At 38.4% G+C, this 20,519-nt stretch overlaps 1 protein-coding gene across 2 annotated transcripts in view; it reads right to left on the bottom strand.

Moving 5' to 3' along the window:
• NUAK1 (NUAK family kinase 1) overlaps positions 1 to 20,134 on the bottom strand; it is a 56,795-nt gene extending 36,661 nt beyond the window's left edge. For both annotated transcript variants that reach the window (XM_007430381.4, XM_088141095.1), the window contains exon 1: positions 19,100 to 20,134. In XM_007430381.4, the coding sequence (XP_007430443.2) occupies positions 19,100 to 19,429 (330 nt within the window). In that variant the 5' untranslated portion in view covers positions 19,430 to 20,134. The remainder of the gene's footprint in view (positions 1 to 19,099) is intronic.
• Positions 20,135 to 20,519: the final 385 nt, after the last annotated feature.

The following is a 20,519-nucleotide window of genomic DNA, read 5'->3' as shown; positions in this document are numbered from 1 at the left end:
ATATGTCTATTAATTTTATGTGAAAGTAGAAAGCAAATAATACTAAACTATATACATCCTAATAAAAATGGATCTGGGGAGGAGCCTGCTGCCATAGCCCATTCCTCTTGTTCTCCTTGAATATCTATTTTACTATGTATTAAGATCTAAAAAACATGTTTGTTTCATTCTTAAGTACTGTACCTCAGATGACTAGTGAGAACAAAGTAGAATAACCCTTCATTTATGGCCTTGCAGCTAACAGTGTTGAAAGAAAATTAGAAGAAAACCCTACTTCCTGATCCCCAGGCTCCCTTCTTTAAGGCTTTACGAAAAGCCAAGAGGGAGAGGGCCAATCTAATCTCTGGGGGAATCATATTCCAAAGGGTGAGTGCCACAAAAGATAAGGCTTTTCCTCAGCCTCACCAGGTAGCATTCCTTAGCAGATGGAACATGGAGGATGCCTCTTCTGCTGGACCTAATGGGACAGACAGACATAATCGGCGAGAGGCGGTCCCTCAAATAAACCAGTTCCATGCCAGGCAGTGTTTAAAAGTTGCAACCAGCACCTTGAACTAAACCCAGAAGCAAACTGACAACCAATGCTGCTTGCAGAGCAGAGGTGTTAACATGCACTGATTGAGGAGTATATATAACTGCCCACATCATTCTGTACTAGCTGTAGCTTCTAAGTGCTCTTTAAAGGCAACCCCATGTAAAGTGCATTGCAATAGTCCATTCAGGAGATGACTAAAGCATGAGTGACCTTGCACAGGGCCTTATGGTTCAGGAAAGGGCACAACTGGTACCCAACATGAAGCTGTGCAAAGGCCCCTGGCCATGGCTGCCACTTGTTCCTCAAATAGGAGCTATGAGACCAGGAGGACCCCCAGGCTGCACACTGACTCTGTTTGGGGAAGTGCAGCCCTATCCAGAACTAAAGATGGTTTATGGACTTTGGAAGACAAATAAGGATACTTGATGGATGAACAAATGAAGTTACCTCTAGGCGATCTGAATTAAATTATTATAATGATTTGTCATAATTTCTGTAGTTAGGTTCATCCTTTTACATTTTTCCTTTCAGGTACAGTTCTGAGAATTACAGAAATTTCTGGCTATGCCAATATATTTCAACATATTTATATGCATTTTGTGCTACTGTAAAAAGATAATTTTCTTTTTATAAGAATGCTCAAATTATAGGTAGGGATAAATGTTATTTAATCTTGAAGACACTACAATGAAAAAAAAATGGTGTAAAATATATTTCATTTCCCTAACACTCTATCCTAATTAAGTTTGGCATTTTATGAAGCCCATCTGATTTCTGATTTAAAAATAGTCATTTGATCCAGCTGGAATTCCAATCCGTATTTGGAACAGAATTTTACTTTGGAAAGGAAAAAATAAAACATAATTCCCTGATGGAGAGAAATATGCTACTGTCACTGGGAAATATGCTTAAAATATATCAAATTGCTTTAAAACATTTTCACCTTTAACAGTTCCTTCACCGCATTTAGATACTGCATTATACTTATATATAATGCATGTTTATTTATAATCCTTAGTTTATTCATACTTAGAAGTAATGCAAACCTAATATTTAGGGGGGACTGTCAAAAGATTTTACTTCAGTGATCCTAAAGAGCAATCAGTGGGACAATCTGCACCCAACACAATCTAATTTAAGTACAGCCTTGGGGTTTTGGATCTGCTGGTTTTTTGGTTTTGTTCTGTTTTGTTTTTTGCAATTTACATATTTCATCTTTCTGCAGGTGTTTATCTTGGTGCCATCTACCTATGAGGCCTAAAAGATTCAAGGAAAAATACACATAAAATTGCAAAAGTGGAAATTTTAGGATTAAACTGTTTTATTACATTCTTCTTGAATATAGTATCAAGAAGCAAAGATGTATTATATATGCATAAGAGGAAAGAGATGGAAACAGCTTAGACTTTATTTTCATTCTTTGCACATTGATTTTAAAATTATTTTATTGGGATGGTTTAAGAGAATCCATATAAATAAGTAACAATTTGCTACAATATTTGACTTCTCAATATATCAGTATAAAAAAGTCTTAAAATGTACAGTGCTTTAACAACTCATGTATTACAGCTTGTAAAAAAAAATGCTTCCCTTTTAGACATCACAAACCAAGTGTCAATGCAAGATGTTACTTTAATAAATTGATGTATTCATTCTGCAATAACCAGGATGCTTTTAAATGTATGTACTGTGTTTCAGTTTCATTTTGACAATTCTTCTCACTGCAAGAAACATTATTCTTTCAACAGGGAGATTCGGCAATCAAAGAGGAATTAGAAGAATATTTTTATTCCCTCAATGTTACACAGATTCAAAGACAGCGAAATTATATCCTAAATGATTTATGCTACACTTACGTAAGCCAAAGGGTGGAAGGTACATTTGCAACTCCCTTCCTACCCTCATGTGATAACAGGAATTTTCTGCGCACTTCCTGAACCCTGCATGCTAAAAAATGATATCCCCTCATTGTTTCATACTTGCCATACCTTACTGTGCAAGCGCAGCTGGCTTGTTTCCAGCAGAAGTTGCTGGAAAATTATATTTTTGCACTTAGAAAGAATCATGCACCATATTTTAATTAATTCAAGTAAATCTGTTAGTGCAGACTTTGCTTAAAGGATTTAAAGGACTCTACTAGGAAACAAAATTTAATGATTTTTATACCTATATACATGCCTGTGTATGAGAGAGAGAAAGAGACAGAGACAAAAGGCTGAAGAAGCTCAGTAACAGAATCTTGAATTCCTTTTTTCTCTTCGAGCAGTGGTGATTATAGTGTGTGGAATGTTTAGAACTGATATAAACATCACATATTTTGGTGCCTAGTTAGTAGGAACAAGAACTTAATAAAGTACATTAGCAACCTACTGGTTGCTAATATATTTCCTAAATTTTGTACTCAACAGAAATGAGATAAAAGTTAATGTGAAAGATATAATGGTTTGAAAACAACAAATAACTTAAACTGTTTGTAGTTACAGAACAACTATGATTATCAGAACTTCACATATTCAGTCATCCTAAATGACAACATAGCAGGAAGGGGAGAAGCAGCCTGAAACAAGGGAGGGAGGGAGGGAGACAGACAGACGAACAAACTTGGAGGAACTCTCAAAGCATCAGAGAGAACCTTTTTTAGAAAACAAGCAGCAAAAGCTCTCTCACAGGAAGAGTCATGAATAAAAAGGAATCCAGTATCTTTCAAAGCAAATTCACATTGCATCCAAAAAAGGGGTGGAGTAGTTCTCAGAAGGTTTACAACTGGAATGGAAATGAAAACTATTTCACAACTGTAAATATGAAGCCCTAATTCTGACTTTAACAAACGTTGACCAATATTGAGTGCCAAATCCACCAAAAGAACAAAACTGCAGTTATATTTAGCTTGTAGCAAAATTGCCAGATCCTTATTTTTGGTCTCCACTTTCACTTGGGCCAAATGCAACATCAGACTAAGATTCCATTATTTGTAGCTACTATCCATCCAAGCAATTTTTAATGATACAAAAAAAATTGTTGGCATTTCTTATAAATGGGTTGGAAATGGCAGACTAGTACCAAAACTTGGCCATGTGGGCCTCTTCATAATAAACTAAATCAGCGGTAGAAATTTTGTTCCTGACCTTGCTATGTCCTGCAAGCCCTCAGTATCCATTCTGTGCAGGGCTAGTCAAAAGCCTCTCCTTATGCACCTTAATTTTAGTCTTTTATCTGGTATGTTATGATCATTTTTTGCTTCCTGGGCATATGAAAAGGGACTGCTTTTTTAGATAAACAAGAATTCTTTCTCTCTTGATTTTGCACGAGGAGAAGCAGACTAACATTTTCTACAGGCAGGATAAAAGCTGCTACTTTTCAGCGGGGCATTCACTCCCTGCATTCTGCTCTCAGAGAAATTCAGTCTTGAAGGTGCAGTCTGGCTCATCCATGATGTTTCCCAATCTGATTTGAAAATATTTATTGATTACATTTGTTAAACATGGCTTTCAATCATCAACTCCCAAGTGCTCCAAATCTATTTGTTCAAAAAAGGAAAGCTATCCAGCATAGATAAGCTCTTCAGCACCAGCTTTGTAAGAGTAGCAAACAGAAAAGGAAAAGAATTCAAAATAAGCTCTTCCAGATGGCTGAATTAAAGTGCTATCCAGTAATCCTTGAGCCAGCAAAAAAGATACTAGGAGAAGAGGGAAAACACCACTGCAGAACTGGAATAGCAAAGGATGACTTTAAGCTGCCTCAGATAAGGGCTGGGGATGAGACAAAGGCAGCATCATAAGGACGTGGCAAGAAAAAGAGGTTACCAGGTCATGTTTGTGCCATGGTTAGGGGCATGCAACAAAGATAAATAAATAAACCAAGAACAAGAAAGATAAGAAGCTTAGTGATACATCTAAATCTGGATCTTGGCTTCTTGCTCCTCAAAGGACCTTGGATTCAAAGGCCAACTTCAAATTCTGACTTCAATTACAGTGGTACCTCGGGATACGAACGCCTCTGCTTGCGAATTTTTCGGGTTACGACCAGCTCCGGCCCCGAAAATTTACCTCGGTTTGCGAACTCCGCCTCGGGGTACGAACCGGATCGGCGGCCATTTTCCACCGTGACACGTGGCCCGTGGCCGTTTTCCGCCCGTGCCACATGGTCCGCGGCCATTTTCTGCCCGTGCCACGTGGTCCGCGGCCATTTTTCTGCCTGTGCCACGTGGTCTGCGGCTGTTTTTCCAGCCCTGCTGCGTGGTCCGCGGCCGTTTTCGCGCCACGCTGGGCCGTTTTTGCGCCGCACCGCACCGGGCCGTTTTCGCGCCGCGCCGCGCCAGGCCGTTTTCGCGCCGCGCCGCACTGCACCGCACCCGGCCGTTTTCGCGCCGCACCACACCGCGCCCGGCCGCTTTCCCGCCTGACGTGTGGTCCGTGGACGCCAGAACGGATTAACGGTAATTACATTGAACCTTAAGGGAAATTGCCTCGGGTTGCGACCAAATTCGGGCGGAGGGCGGAACGGATTAACCGGATTTACATTGAACCCTATGGGGAAATTTCCTTCGGGTTACGACCAACTCGGGATACGCCCAGAGTCACGGAACGGATTAAGTTCGTATCCCGAGGTACCACTGTATTAGTTTGCCAGCAGCAGCACCAGGAATCCCAATTTGTTAACTTCCTGCTCTAGTTAACTCCTGGTTAGTTTAGCTGCTCTCACTGACAGCAGGAGCCAAGGTGGAGTGATTAAGCATTAAGTATGATTCAAAGGAATTCAGGCGTAATGTTTTGTTTATACTGAAATACCATAAAACAAAGATACATTAGAATATAACTATGCAATTGTACTCCCTATAACAGATCTCTGTGGAACCTGTGAAAGTACAGTAATTTCGTAATAGAGTCCTTGTAACCCATGTCCAGTCTACATTATTATTTATGAAATTTATACATATCCTCAATGAGGTGGGGGGGAAAATGACAAGGCTGTTTGGGCAATAATAATCACAGCCATGGAATCCCTTCCACAGGGTTTGTCTGATTTTAACTTTGCTACCTTTTAGAAGCTAGGCAAAAATATTTTTAATCTATGAAATCACTTTAAAAGGTTTGGAATACTTTAGCTCTTTGAAATTCTGGCAATTAACTGTGCTTCAATTTGCTATTTGTTTCATTTGTACTGGATATTGTGATGTAGTGGTTAAAATTTTGGATTAGGACCTGGAGACCCAGGTTCAAGTCTACCTTAGCCATGGAAATGCATTGGGTGACTTTGGGCCAAGCACCCTCTCTTAGCCCAAATTACCCCACTGTTTCTGGGGGATAAAATATAGGGCTATTCCTTTGAGATCCTGGGGAAGAAACGAACAAAATATAAATCTAATTTAAATAAATAAAATTGATGAATAAGACAGTATTTAAACATTTCCATCTTGTTTGTTTGCTTGCTTGCTGTACCCTTGCTCCATCTACCCTTTGCTCTACTATGTCAATTTTCTACTACCTCATTCTATTGAGACCTGGACTCAAAAGTGAACCGCTGTCTGACAGGTCTGCATTTTTGTTGCTATAAATTCTGACAATCTGTATTAATCCATGTGGATGTTTTGTGAGCACTACTAATGGAAAGTATTTATTGCTTACTTTTTAGAAAACACCTATATTTTGAAAAAAAATACTATTTTTAATATTTGTTTTCTTAAAACCAAATGTCAGTATCAGGACCAGCTTCATATATTGTGCAGAGCATAAGTCAGGATGTGGGCACACGCTGTGCCTACTTCACTTCTTTTTTTAAAAAAGATACACAGAATTACAACAGCGACTCAGGCTTCTCTAAGGTAAGACAATTACCTTGTCACAAACGTACATCTCCAGGGTACAGATATAAATCCTATTTTAGCTAGAATTTAATTTCAGCAGATACTACAAATCATGCCATTCTGTAGAGCGTTACTTAAAAGTTTTACTGTGCCACAGGAATCAGCCAGTTTAAGCCAGTCTTTCTGACTTTAATCTTTCTATTTAAGTTATCCTAAATGGGATGATTATGATATTACATCAGAACCTAGAACAATATTTCTCTAATTGGCAAATCAAGTTAAGTGGAAAACCTATTTTAATGCAAAAAGAAAAAAGGATCCTATAAAAAATCAGGCTTTTTTTTTTTTTACATGTATCAGTTTTGTCTTCTAATATTTGCAGGTCCCATATCAGCTAAAATGAAAACATGGCTTTATATTTAATTCAGTTACAACACAGTACAGTATATTATTTCCTTAGGCTCTGATGAAACATATATTCCCATGCACTAGCTTTTCTATTCCTCTAACAAGCACATAGGAATGCAGTTATAAATAATAATGATATCTCCCAATAGGACAAGTAAATTTGTAAAAATTCTCCATAAATCCTGTGACTGTATTTGATAACCTAATCTTAGCAACCCCTTTTTTTAACTGCTGACTTTGTTCTACAGTGCGCTCTATAATGTTCATACCAGCTTAAAAGCATGCTCAAGATTGAATCAGCTTATATAACAGGATATAAAATGTCATAGCAAGTTTTGTTGGAATGATAATGAGAAGAATTTGTGCACAGAATGAAACAAAGATGCTGGCCCCTGTGCCAAACATTCATGTGATGGCAACACTTCAAATAAATTATTTCTTATAACAACTGGATTGTTATATGCTACAACCACATCCCAAGCAGCCACCCAGCTGCGCTCAATAAAGCTATTTTCCAATGTGCTGTATATACACACAAACACCCATACTTCCCAGATGTTCTCTGTGTAAAACATCTGGTTTCAAATGCATAGTAAGTCTTTCCAAAAAGCCATTACATTTGTTTAATGGACTCATACAGCTCAGCTAAAATATCCTGGAGCAGACATCTGACTGCATTTCTACTCTATGAGCCCCATCTGCAAAAAGCAGAAACAGCAAATGAGAATTCTTTACATGATTTATGCTGCCTTCATGATCAGCCAGTTCATAAAGAACAAACTTAGCTCAACAGACAATAACACAGACTGTCTTAAATATATCATTAATATGCTTTCTGTGTTAATACTTTCCACTGAAGCAAAGGACCCAATTCTGAAGACTCAAGAGATATCACCAGGCATGTAATTTCCTGTTTTCTTTTCCTGATAATTCCAAGAATCTCAGGAATTCATAGTATATGTGGTAATTCTTATTATCAGAGGGAGCTGGAAGAAGACAAGTTACACTACATAGCGTTTGATTTCATTTATCCCTGTGACAGCTATTTGTTCCAATAAACTTACATATGATTCATATGATCTGAATTTATCTTTCTCTTCTTTGTCTGGTAGTGGCCTCATATTCATTTTAATCCTAGATAAATATTGATTTATTTCACTGAAGTGGGAAGACTTGCATAAGTGGATCTCTTGAGTGAACATTTTCTTTTCTGAAAATAGCAATAAATTCAATTTTCTCAGATTTCATTTCAACTGTTGAAGACTTATTTTTAAAAAGGCTTATCATGCTGAATTCTGAGACTCTTCTATGCACTACCAGTTAAGTCATCAAATGTAAGCCTCTTCAATGCATAGGAGAGTCTCAAAATTCAACAATAAAATAAAGTCTTCAAGATGGCTGACAGCTTAGTTTCTACCTGAATGAATATAAACAAAACAAAACTTAAGACTTGGCAACTTGTTTCTAGTTGCACAAAAGCTCCTTAAAGATCAGAAAAATCCACAAACTGGAGAGGGCATGTGAATTACAAGAAAAGGTCCAATTAGAACTGAAAGATAAAAAGTAATCAGTAACAACCACATCAAGCCTATTTTATGATAATGCTAAAACACCGAACACCAAAACTAATTTAAATATTGGAGAAGGAACACTGATTTATGTTTGTGGACTGTAAACTGTCTGGTAATGTAGGTGGTATACTAATATTATAATGAACTAACAAATTATAACCAACATCCCAGGTGAATCTAGCCCTGAACCAGAAGTTTTTTTTCTCCAAGAGGGTGTCCAAGGAGAATAACCTCAAGCAGAAGTGGTCCATTAGGTTTATGTGAGACAACACAACTCTCTGCCAGCAATGTCCACAGCAAGTTGAGATTTTACAAAATGACAAAACGTTAATGTTGACATCACAACACAAGCTCCAGCCCTTACATACTTGCATACAACACAGTGATGCATGTACAATGAAGAGTTCGTGTTATGATGCACATCTTACTACTGATCACCCCTTGGAAACCCATGCTCTCTTCTCATAAAGATATGCAAGATCTTCTGACAATGTTTCACAAAACAAACAAATAAATAAACCTGAATCATACTAAAACTTTTGATCATATTGACAGTGGGCAAGGCAACAGAAAAAAGAAAGCGGCTGAAAGAAAAAGAAATGCAGGAAGAAGAATAAGTCTGAACTAACTGCACTTATGCCTTGAACAAAGGCATTCCATTATGAAAGGTCAATGATATGAGAACAAGATTATTTTTTAAAAATACCAGATCATCAGATGTTCAGATATAAGCACTGCACTAAAATTATTTTCTGGGTTTGATCATGCAAGGCTGAACTGAAAATCGTTCTTAGATATAGTAGGGAGGGATCATCTTGTTCAGGTTTGATAGTCATATCAACGGTGTAATTATGAGCTGATTATAGGTAAGCATCATTTGCATGCTTCCAGATTTCTGAAAATATTTAACTGCAAAGCAAGATATGGCATTCAATCTACAATATATCCGCACTGAAATTCCCACCCTCAATGGAGATGTTTAAGTTGAAATTTTAATATATGTGAACATTAAAATGTTTCAAATAATATACATTTTTGCTCTAAATCTATTAGCATTTTTCCTACCAGATTTTAAAAACTCACTGTATAATTATGTGGACTAATAATATTTTAAAAGACTGACAGCACAAATACTATGAAATACACTCAAGTGCTTCCCCAAATCAGCACAGCATTGGGAAATATGAGATGGAGTTTGCAGCCAGAGGGAGCCAAAGCAATTTGGTGCCAGGACATTTTCTCAAGGGCAGAAAAGTTTTGTAACAGCTGATCATCATAAACTGGATTCCAAAAAATCATACAGTTTTAGGGCTACTTGGGCAATTTGTAAATCATTCCATTAGGATGGCTACAAAAGCAACAGCATCCTCCAGACTGGCTGAGGATATATATTTGATCTTTCTTGGGCTAGCATCACCTTAGTAAGGCATACATATTTTCAAACAGAATAGGCCAGATGATAAGAGTAGTAAGACTGGATGCAATAGAATAGTAAAAAGACTGGATTTTGCCTCTGTTTGTTTGTTTGTTTGTTTATTATTAAATATATATGCTGACCATCTCCCCCAGAGGGTGACTGGTAAATTAACCATGCCCATGCTTGCAAATTAATGAAGTTGTGGCCATCTTATAATCATAAATATCACTTTTCGGGGAACATGTGATGTTGCTATTGAATGTATACACCATCTTTCTGCTTATATAAATATTGAGGGAAACTTACAATAAAAATACAAAATATGAAACACAACAAAATTAATAGGATTTAAATCAAAATTAAAGACAAATTCAGTTTAACAGTTAAATACTCAGTGAAAAAGATGAGTTTTTGCCACTTCACTAAATACTGGGAGAGGGGGGCCAAATACACCCATGTAGGGAGAGCATTCTACAGATGTTTTCCCATGTACCATTTAAACCAGAGTCTGGCACTAGGTGCATTTTCAAAAGGGCTCTCCTGCTCACCTAACTAGCCAGATTCATAGCAGAAGACAAATTCCTCAGGTAATCAGATTTTAAGACATTTAGGGTTTTAAAGGTCAATATCAATATCTTAAATTGTGATCAGTAAGCAACTGGCAGGCCCTGCAGATCTTTCACTACAGGCTTCACATCATCTCTGTACAGTAAAACCTTGATTCTCTGAGTTACCATTCAGTGTACTTTGGATTCAGTGGACAAAATCTGACTTCAGACTTTACTCTTAAAGCAGTCCAGACAGTTGGCATAATGTTATTCATAGAAGCAAGTAACAGGAACTCTCACAATCCCTACTCTTAATAGGGTCTTTCTATCTCTTAATAAATAGAAACAGAAATAAAAACTTGACCCAAAGGGAAGTGTCCATGTCCATTTGCTGCTCAAAATGTCAAGGGCTACATCCTCATCCTTTGGCTTTTGTCCATATCTTCTTTACATGTGTGTCTATGCACAGATAATACTTTCACTAAGATTGCTGCCATAGTGTAGTGGCACACCTCTGCATACATAGGTGTCCTCACACAGTGAGGAGGCCCTCCAAGCTTTACTGAACCTTCAAATGAATTCAGTAGCTCAATACTTGGGTCAGTGGGTTCAGAGGGATGCTTTAGTCACTTTGGAGAGCACACTTCCCAAAGGTTCACAAAGCACAAATTAGGATTCCAATCTTAATAAACTAACAGGTGGGCTGTACCTCTGATTCTAGCCTTGATGCTCAGGTTGTATTCTATTCAGATTTTGTCTCTTAACATAAGTCCCTATTTTATAAGTGGGAATCACATTTGGGGAATATGTATGAACAATCTAAAACCAGAAGAAGCCTTTAAAATACATAAAATGGTGAAATACTATTGAAAGCCTGGTCCATCTTTACTACTAATAAACTTTACTAAGCCTTGATAAGCTTTAAAAATGCTTAATTCTATCAGAATTGACTTGGTTCCCACAATATGCTAAGTCCCACTGAGCCAAACTAAACAAATCACCATTAGAGTTTAGTTCAATGTGTAGCATAACTGTAGTGTAACGCCTAAGGTGTTGGACTATGACTAGTAGCCCAATTACAATCTTGAGTTGCACAAAGTAAAGGTGGTATATAAATCTAATAAATAGATAAATATTGTTTGACAATAACCAGATCCCATATCATTCTAATCCTGGAAGCTTTTTTCCATAGCCAATTTTTTTTCAAATAAATAGTTACTCACAAACAGATTTTATTCATATCCCCCAAATGGGTAAGATCTGAATAAGCATATTTACATTAGTTTTACATTAGACCAGTTTACTTTTTAAGGTTTCTTATTTTATCAAACATCAAAGCTAATAACCAATTTTCATCTTAAGGTCAACCAAGATATAACTATTACCTAAGATAGTTGAATGTAAAGGAGACATAACTCATTTGTATGCATGCTGGTTTATTTTATATATTTTACAGCTACAATTTGAATATCAAATAACTTTGCATTTAATTAGTGAACACAGGTATTCCTCCTCATTTAAAACTGAACATTACTGAGGGGATTTTTAATGTATTAATCATCTGGAATTTCTGATATTTGATATTTCTGGAATCGTAGATATTTGATCAGCATGGTCAACTACTAAACTCCTATGCAGTATCTCACCCAGCTCCCTAATATTCTGCATCTGAAATCTCCTAATTTATACAATGTATAGTGTTTTCTGTGGAGACCTGGTGATAAATATGTGCTGTTTGAAACTACACTTCACAAACTATAACTTACAGATGTTGAGGACTTTCATGTGGGCAAGACAAATGAGAATCCTATGCCTGACCCTACAGGCTGAGTCCAGGAAACAATAGCAGGAGAACACAAATGAAAGCCTAAGTACACTTGTGGCTTTAATGAACTAGTCATCAAATATTGCACAGATGCATGTATCTTACTGTTCTTTCTATGAAAATATTCAGCAGTAGAACTAGGCATTTTTAATCTTACCAAATGAACTCCCAAAGCATCTGTTAAAAAGGATCAGCATTTGCTATATATAATGTATACCAATTAAAGAATGTGTGAGTGGAATTCTATGAAGAATAAATACTCCCTTGCAAGAACTGATCATTCCAAATAGCTTTATTCAATAAATATTTTTATTTATTTGTCAATTTTATATGGCCACCCATCTCACCCGAAATGACTCACCCAAAGTGAATATAACAAACGTAATTTTATCCAACTTTTCAGATAAGATTTCCTCCATATGTTGCATAATTTCCTAACCTTAAATTTAATTAGGTAAGAGACCCACTCACATAGTACATTAATGTTACTTATCAATTTTATGATCTTTTTTCTCAATTTTTTTTTTGAAATTGTTAGTAACAATCTATTACAATGCAATGGTGGTTTTAGTTAAGAGCTACTTGGAAAATAGATTCCACTGTGAATTCATTTCATTCAGCTAACCTTTCGCCAAAGTTTCTAATTCTAAAAGCCATGAAAATAAAGTCCAAAAGTCATATATTCTTCCCATACTACTGATATACCAAACCACTCACCTTCATACAATCCACAGATTTCAAACCAGAGACTTATACCAGCCTTATCCAACCTGATACTCTTTGGATGAATTTCTTCAATTCCCATAATTCCCAATGCCAAACTCAATACCCAAGGTTCAGCATTAAAAGAAATTGCTACTTTCAGTGATGCAAAAACTGTGTTGTTAACTGATGAAACATATGACTGATTTTAATGTCAGTGCATAGCCTAATTTTTTTGAACCCCAGTCTTTGATCATGATCATGAAGATTCATTTTTCCTCCTGCTGTCAAATTCACTCTACATGTCTCACTGGCACTTTCTGCCAAATGTTCATCAATTTTTCATAGATGATGGAAATAACTTTAGAACACCAGGAATGCTTTCTTAAGAAGTCCGGTGAAGTTGTCAATAACAGTAATGTTAGAAAAGATCTAATATGACAATCTTAAGAGAGATCCTCTTGGGGTAAAATTACTCAAACATTTGTATCTATATTACCACAGCTGATTCCCAGTTAAAAATAGCTTTTAAAGATTCCATTGAATAAAATGACCAAGCTCCAAGATGAGAGAACTTCCTGTCACTGAGGCAAGAAATCAGTCACACATTGTCCTCAAAGAGTTATTTGAGAAATATGTATCTCAGCATTCCCAGAAATCTTTTTCACTCTGGATGGAAACATGCTCTCCATCTCTCTACATATGACAAGCCAAAAGTTAGCTAGACTGACTTTGGTTTAAAAATAAATAAAACTAATTTTTCCTTTAAACAAAATAGCTGAGACTAGCTATCTTTTTGTTAACCCTTGCATGATACTTGATTATAATTCTATATTACAGCTGCTAAATTTCCCTTTGGGAATTGTCCCCACTTTATGCAGCTTTTTCAATACCATGACTGCAAGAACAAAAGCTTTTATGCACCCTTACAGTATGCAAATTATATTGCTATGCAAATCAGATTTTTCTTTTAAAAAGCCTTGGGTTGCTGCATATAGCTCATCAACCATTGCCTGGTCTCTATGCCTTAATTATATTTGCAAGTGAATCAAGAATGTACTGTATTCATAGTCATGAAGATATCAATGAACAGTTTAATAGACGTGTTAATCACTCTTCTGATTTGTAGGTAAAATTGGTATAATATGAATTCTTTTGACTACAGTCCACAAATTATGCTTGGAGTTAGCAGCCATTTTTTTTTTCTCAATGACAAGGATATTATAAACAGGCCTCTAAATATGTGCAGACTGCCCTTCCCTTTGCACTTAGCAAATAGCAGCCTACAGAATGGCTAACAGCACAGATGGTACTGATCTCCATAAAGTTGGAGTCTTTTTCTGAAAACGAAGCATGGTCCCAACAAAGCACAGCAAGCATCCGTTTTGAAAACCAGGTTTAGAAAGATTAGGAGGTATTTTCATCTATTCTGAAGAAATGCCTCCCAGATTTTCCTTCCGTTCCTTTAGCAGCTCCCATTCACAAACTATTTCTTTTTCTTTTTTAATCAGACTTTTCTTTCATAGAAACTGTAAGTGAAAGAGAAGCCAGCTGCAAGTGAGCAGAGTCTTCAGAAAAACTGAAGAACTAGACAAGTTGAAGAAAATAAACAGGAGACCTGAAATTGTTCCCATCTAATTAGTCAATCAATTTAAAAAATAATTTTTCTCTCTCTGTTTTTTTAATAATCTGTAACCAAACTTCAGTTGCAGTTGACTGAAAGATACAGTATTTAAGAAAAATATATTCTCAGGATGATGGGTGGAGGTGGGAAATAAAGGAACAAAAACATATAAGTTTTTCACATGGAACAGGAATAGAAACTAAAGCACAATATTAAGTAGTATCAGAAGGAGATTGAATATTATACTGCCAAGCAACCAGTCTGGTGTGCAGAATTCTTGGAAAAGAAAATGAGAGGAAAGGAAGAGAATTCCCACAATTCCTAGTGCCACCACAAGGAGAAAACATTTTTTCTCATGTGTTTATTTTCTGACAGCCTAATTTAGGTGTTGGAATGCCATTTTCTTCCCTGAACATTCTTGCTTACTCAGTCTGGGCTTTAAATAATAAAATATATGTCAAACTGAGTTCAATTCCTGGTAACTTCATAGATACATCCATGTAGTTTCCTGGCAACAGGGCAAAAGTGATTTGTCAAGGCCCTCTTATGGGATGCCTTTTTAACTTTCAACTCTAGTATGAGCTCTGAGATTTCCTAATAGTCTCCCATCCAATCCTACATGCTTAGCTTTCAGCAGAATAAAATTGATATTCATATATATGCAAAACTGCTTAGAGATTTTATAGGAATCAAGCTATTGTGTTCTGTTCTACTGATGATTTCTAGAAGATGTTCCTCCAACAATTAAGCCACAGATTGCTAGCAATGTTCATATTAACTGAAGTACAGGAAGTCCTCATTTAGCGACTGCCTCATTTAGCGACTGTTTGCAATTTCAACTGATGAAAAAATAACTTTGCAACCAATCCTCGCATTTATGACCTTTGCAGGTCTGTAAAGCAAAGGAAAGCTGAATAAGATCATAAGCACAGTCACGGTTTCAGTTAGTGACCACTTCACTTAACAACCAAGTTGCTGGTCCCAATTGTGGCCACTACCTGTATTCCAATTGAAAATGGTATTGAGGAAATTGCAAAAAAAGCTCCTTAGTGTTAAAAGGGTATATAGCAATTCCAGTTCTAACTTGGAATGGCTATATAGCCTTATAACACTATCTTTTACTTGACAAGCTTCAAAGTTGTAAAGAGAAATGATTACATATTCAGGAACAAATATAATTTCTCAATTCAATTCAAATGCAAGCCTACCATACAGATTACTTTACAGATTACTTTTGTTACATGTTTATATAAATTGGAACAGTTTAGACATATTCTGTTCATTACTTCTATAATTATTAGATAGAGAATCCATGATTTATGGATATATTTAGAATCCAAAATAGATTGCACGATACATAAAATGTTGCTGGACTGCATCTGGGTGAATTTAAAAAATGTCCACATTTTTTTCACTATAGTAGCCTCGAAAGTATGGCCACAAAAATGTATTGGTCTGTTTAAGAACAGATAGAATTGCAGGAAGGTACAATTTATTTTTCAGCAGAATTAATTCTATGCCTGGTTTACTTAGAAACAATTTGCACGTTACTGGGAAGATAGGAGCAAAGTGCCTCAAATCTGGCATGACTAGGCAGTAGCAGTGAAAGAGAATGAGGTGTCCAGGCTTGACTCTAGAGCCCAAACCGAAGATTGTTTCTTCCTTGCATGTAATTCTATGGCAGACAACAAACCCTTAAATGCAAGCCTGCCTTGCATTTTACAGATTTGTTCTGTACAGATTACTTCTGTTACATGTTTATATAAATCATACTTGCACTTCAGAAGCCCAGTGAATGTTTGGAAGGCTGGCCGTCCCGGTACAAGTGGGCCCTATTCCTGCATTTCATTCAGCGTGCAACCCAATCTCTGTTACATTTATTAAGTAAACAAGGGTAAATAACAACTTGCTGACAACAAACTAAATATAACATATCTATAATCCACCTCACAGTTCAACAGCCCTCACATAAGCTATGGGTGGAAACGTATTATGCATTTCTCAAAACAAATGTCAAATTTTTAAGCATTTTTCAGACTAAAATCAAATTGCTAGGTACTAATATCTAGCTTGTAGGAGTTTGGGAATACTGAGCATCTGCAGGAAAGCAAAAGAAAAGAGTCCACATATATTATAATGTTTAGTATACAATTTTTTTTGTATAACATGCACATTTGAAGCACAGTTTTCTCTCATTTGGGGATGTTTACCTAACAGAGGTCTTCCTGCAGATTTCATAGGATTTCTCCCAGAAGCCAAAGGAAAACCACTATCTGACATTTTATTTGTTGGTGTCTGATTTTTCTGTAAGAAGTCTGTGGCAATATGCTTCAAACCAAAATTACAATTAACTAATAAAAAGTTAATGGAAATGTTTTTGTTTAGGTAACTTGGTAAGAGTAGGCTACCAAAGATATTGCTAGATGTTGCCCTATGTTTCCAAATATTTACATACTACTGTGTAGGAAAATGCTACCTAACCTACTACTATGACAGCAAACAAATGTCACAGGTGGGAACATGACCTTGAGATTTCTAATACAGTATTAAGGTTTTCTCTGCATGAAATCATGATGGGAATTATGCTGGTCACATTGCTCCGAGGACCCCCTCTGCTGGCCACCGTACAGAGCCATTCTAATCAAAGCTCTTTAACAATTCCATAAATGATTATGACTAAGGAGAAAGGAAACATAGCACAGATAGAGAAGAAAAGGCTAAATGAATTCCCAGTATCAATTCTGGGCCAAATACTTTTCATAACTCTCTTATGTGTGAAGAGAGTATATTTCACGTGTTAACAGATAAAGATGTTTATGTGTTTTTCAGTAAAGCACATTGCCATTTTTAACATAAGTAAGCATTATCTGGAGGCATGGAACACATATTCCAATGTAAAAGCCAAGAAACTTTAATCTAGAAACAAATAAATAGATTATAAATATCAACTGCTACTGCATTTGATGGTTTCACTCCATTTTCCTCAGTTTTGTCTCTTTAACTGCAAATGTTATATTGCTCTGAAGCAAATCTAAAAAAAAACTATCAGCGCTGTCCTAAAATTAATAAACATGCAGTTATTGAAAGGAGCATACCAATACAATCTGGAAATGATACTCTTGGGTTTGTACATTTTTTGAGCTAGATGTTTTGCTAATTTTAAAACCCTGTAATATGATACGCTCCAGGCAATGTTCTTTTTCAAAGAAAAAAAACAGGCAGTCAAAGTGAACATGAGCATTCGCTTCTGCTTTTGATTAACTAACTTAATGATTTAGTAAAATGACAGAGAGCATAATACAACATTAAGACTTATCTGTACCAGGTCTTTAAAAATTCTTTTCATGCTACATGCAGTGGGATATTATTTAATTATTTATTTTGACCTCTGCACTAGGATTTAGGGTTTTTACTACAAATCACACTATGGAAAAGCCTAAATGTTCTTAAATAGAGGAGGCTGTCACATACATAATCACACCACATGTAGCTAAGGTGCTTTTTACTATTGCTTGCTTGTTTACTTCAGTCTCTTGTTCAAAATATTGACTGAGCAAGCAACAGGCAAAATTGTAAATACAAACAAAACATGGAGCTGTACCAAATCTACTGCAAAATACTTGATCAAACAATTGTATAATCTGCATACCTGATTTAAATGCAGAACCCTCATACATAGCCAGACAGCATCAAAAGAAAATAGTTGTACTTTTAGCTTATTACATGAATACTTGATGCATGTGCCTGAATTCCCCTATGATATTCAGGCATCTTGTGACAAAAGCACCAAAGTTGGGCTGGGAACAGTTATATTGCACTGCAACGTTAAGTTTGCTAAATAAAGTGGACTCTAAACTTCACTTTGATAGGAGCAACTGCATCAATGTGTTTGTTATAGAGGTCAATAAAGTGCATGTCATTACCACCCGCAACACGCTGTTGGGCTTTAACATTTCTTCAATCTCAAAGGCATCTCTGGTTAGCAACTAGGATATGTATTTCAATGGATGTTATGTCCACACTTTAAACAACAGAGCAATGTCTGATTGCTGGAAGGGAAGAGACAAATGGTGCCAATTTACAGATGATCCAGTTCTCCTTATTCAAAGAACTATCTCTGATTTCTATAAATGAACTCAGTTGGTATTTGGAGAGAAAGGCTCAAAATAAAATTCCAAGATCAAACACGCATAAACACTCCTCCAGTGAATCCTGGATCTCAGAAAGTGGGGAGGAGGCAAGAACGTAAAAAACTCCACAGAAGCTAAGAGGCTACAACGTGAGATACAGAAAGCAAAAGCAAAAGCAGGATCACCTTCAAGCTTTGAAATTTTGGGTATATCACAAAGTTGTCTTCCCCAAGCTGGTGCCCTCCAGATGTGTTGGAACTACAACTCCCATAACTCTCAGGTTTTGTGGTTAATGGCTGGGAATTCTGGGAGTTCATTTTATTTCTTTTTTTATTGGTAAGATTTTTAAGCCCCTTCACTCCAGAGGCAGTGTACAAAGCAATTGTTGTCCCCAAATTTCCACAGAGCATCACCCTAGGGAAGGCTGCCATGAATAAAAGCTCTACCCAAGGAACGTCATGCTTAGATGCTTCAGTAAGGCCACCAACTCTCCGCCTGGAGCATGCCCCTCCCGGGCCAGCCGTCTCAGCCCTTACCACTCTGCCTGAAAACCTCTCGATGGCCCTCTTGACTTTGCCATAGGTACCCTTGCCCAGCGTTTCTTGCAACTCGTAGCGATGTTTCAGGTTGTGCTTGTGATGGTGCCTCTTGACCCCCTGCTGCTGCTGCTGCTGCTTCAGCTCCTGCTGGGCAGCGCCGAGGCAGACGGCCTTGAGGGCCGAGGCAGCGGAGCCCCCTGAAGCGGGAGCCTCCGCTGCGGACTCTTCCATAGCTGCGCCTGCTGCTTCACCGACAGTCCGCGCAGCCTCCTGGCAGCATTGCTCGGGAGCGTCTGTGCTGCTGCCATCCAGCTCGGTCCTATCCATCTCCCGCTCGGCAGGCGTGCGCCGAGAAGGCACTTCGCGCAGCGCGGGAGGAGCCTCGGCGTCCCTCCCTTCAGGCGTGTTCCGCAAGGGCTGCCCCCATTTTTTCGGGGCGGGAAGGGAGGGAGGGAGGCCGAGGAGCGCGAGGCCACAGCGCCGTCCCCTCACCCCCTGCTGGGGTGCCTGAAAGGCATTCGACAATTACTAAGGCGGGAATTTGGGGACGGTGAAGGCGGCCGGCCGGAGGGGCCTCGGCTACACCCGGTGCTTTGGCGGAAGGCTCTTTTCAGATGAAGAGGGGAAGGAAAAGAAGCCGCATCCCCCTCCTCCGTCTTCTTTCTTTCTTTCTTTCTTTCTTTCTTTCTCGCTCCCTCTTTCCTTCCTCCGGCCCGTGCGCCTTTACGCAGCCGCCTCAAAAAGGGATGCGTTTACTCTAAACGCGTCCGGGTTGCGGTCTTGAAAGCCCAATTTCCCCGGCGCTTGTTCTTAGAGGAAATTTAGCGATGGGGGCTGGGGGCAGGGGCGGCGGTGTCAGACCCCCGAGGCGACATAAAGCAGCGCAGAGCCGCCTCTCCCCCTTCGCGCTGTTAGCGAAGCGGCGGCTGATTCGGCCATGAGAGGCGCTTGGGAGAACTCGCCACGCCTCGGCGACTCCCAGCGAGCGTCTGCGGGGCGGACGAGCCGCTGCGGCCGCCCGCGCAGTGCCTGGGCTGGGATCAAGGCGGGCGGGGCGTGGAGAGAAATCGCCCTCGGAAACTAACGGATCGGGCAGGAGCCGGGGACCTCCCCTTCCGAGCCTTGCCTCCGATCTGGGCGGGCTCTTTTGGGGCAACCCCCGCCGCCGCGCGAGAAGGCGGGGGAGCGACGCGGTTCGGGGTTGGAGGTTGTGCGAAAGGGTGTTGCGTTATTCTGCCCGGATCCGCAGATAATTTAGGGGCTTTTCTTCAGAACAGGCTGACCTCCCTTCGCAACGAAGGACGCAGTTGTTGCGTGCCTAAAGCCGGGGGCACCTCTCCGCCTTTGCGGGTGCGCATCTGTGTCCCAAGAGAGCCTCTCGGCTCTGTAGATGTACGTGGTTATGGAGAATACAGAT

Source organism: Python bivittatus, unplaced genomic scaffold (assembly GCF_059951505.1).
Source record: "Python bivittatus isolate LINGU-HERP-01145 unplaced genomic scaffold, Pbiv_v1 ctg000330_np1212, whole genome shotgun sequence".
Lineage (NCBI taxonomy): Eukaryota > Metazoa > Chordata > Lepidosauria > Squamata > Pythonidae > Python > Python bivittatus.
The sequence above is the reverse complement of the archived record's forward strand: the minus strand, read 5'-3'. Positions and strand labels throughout refer to the sequence as shown.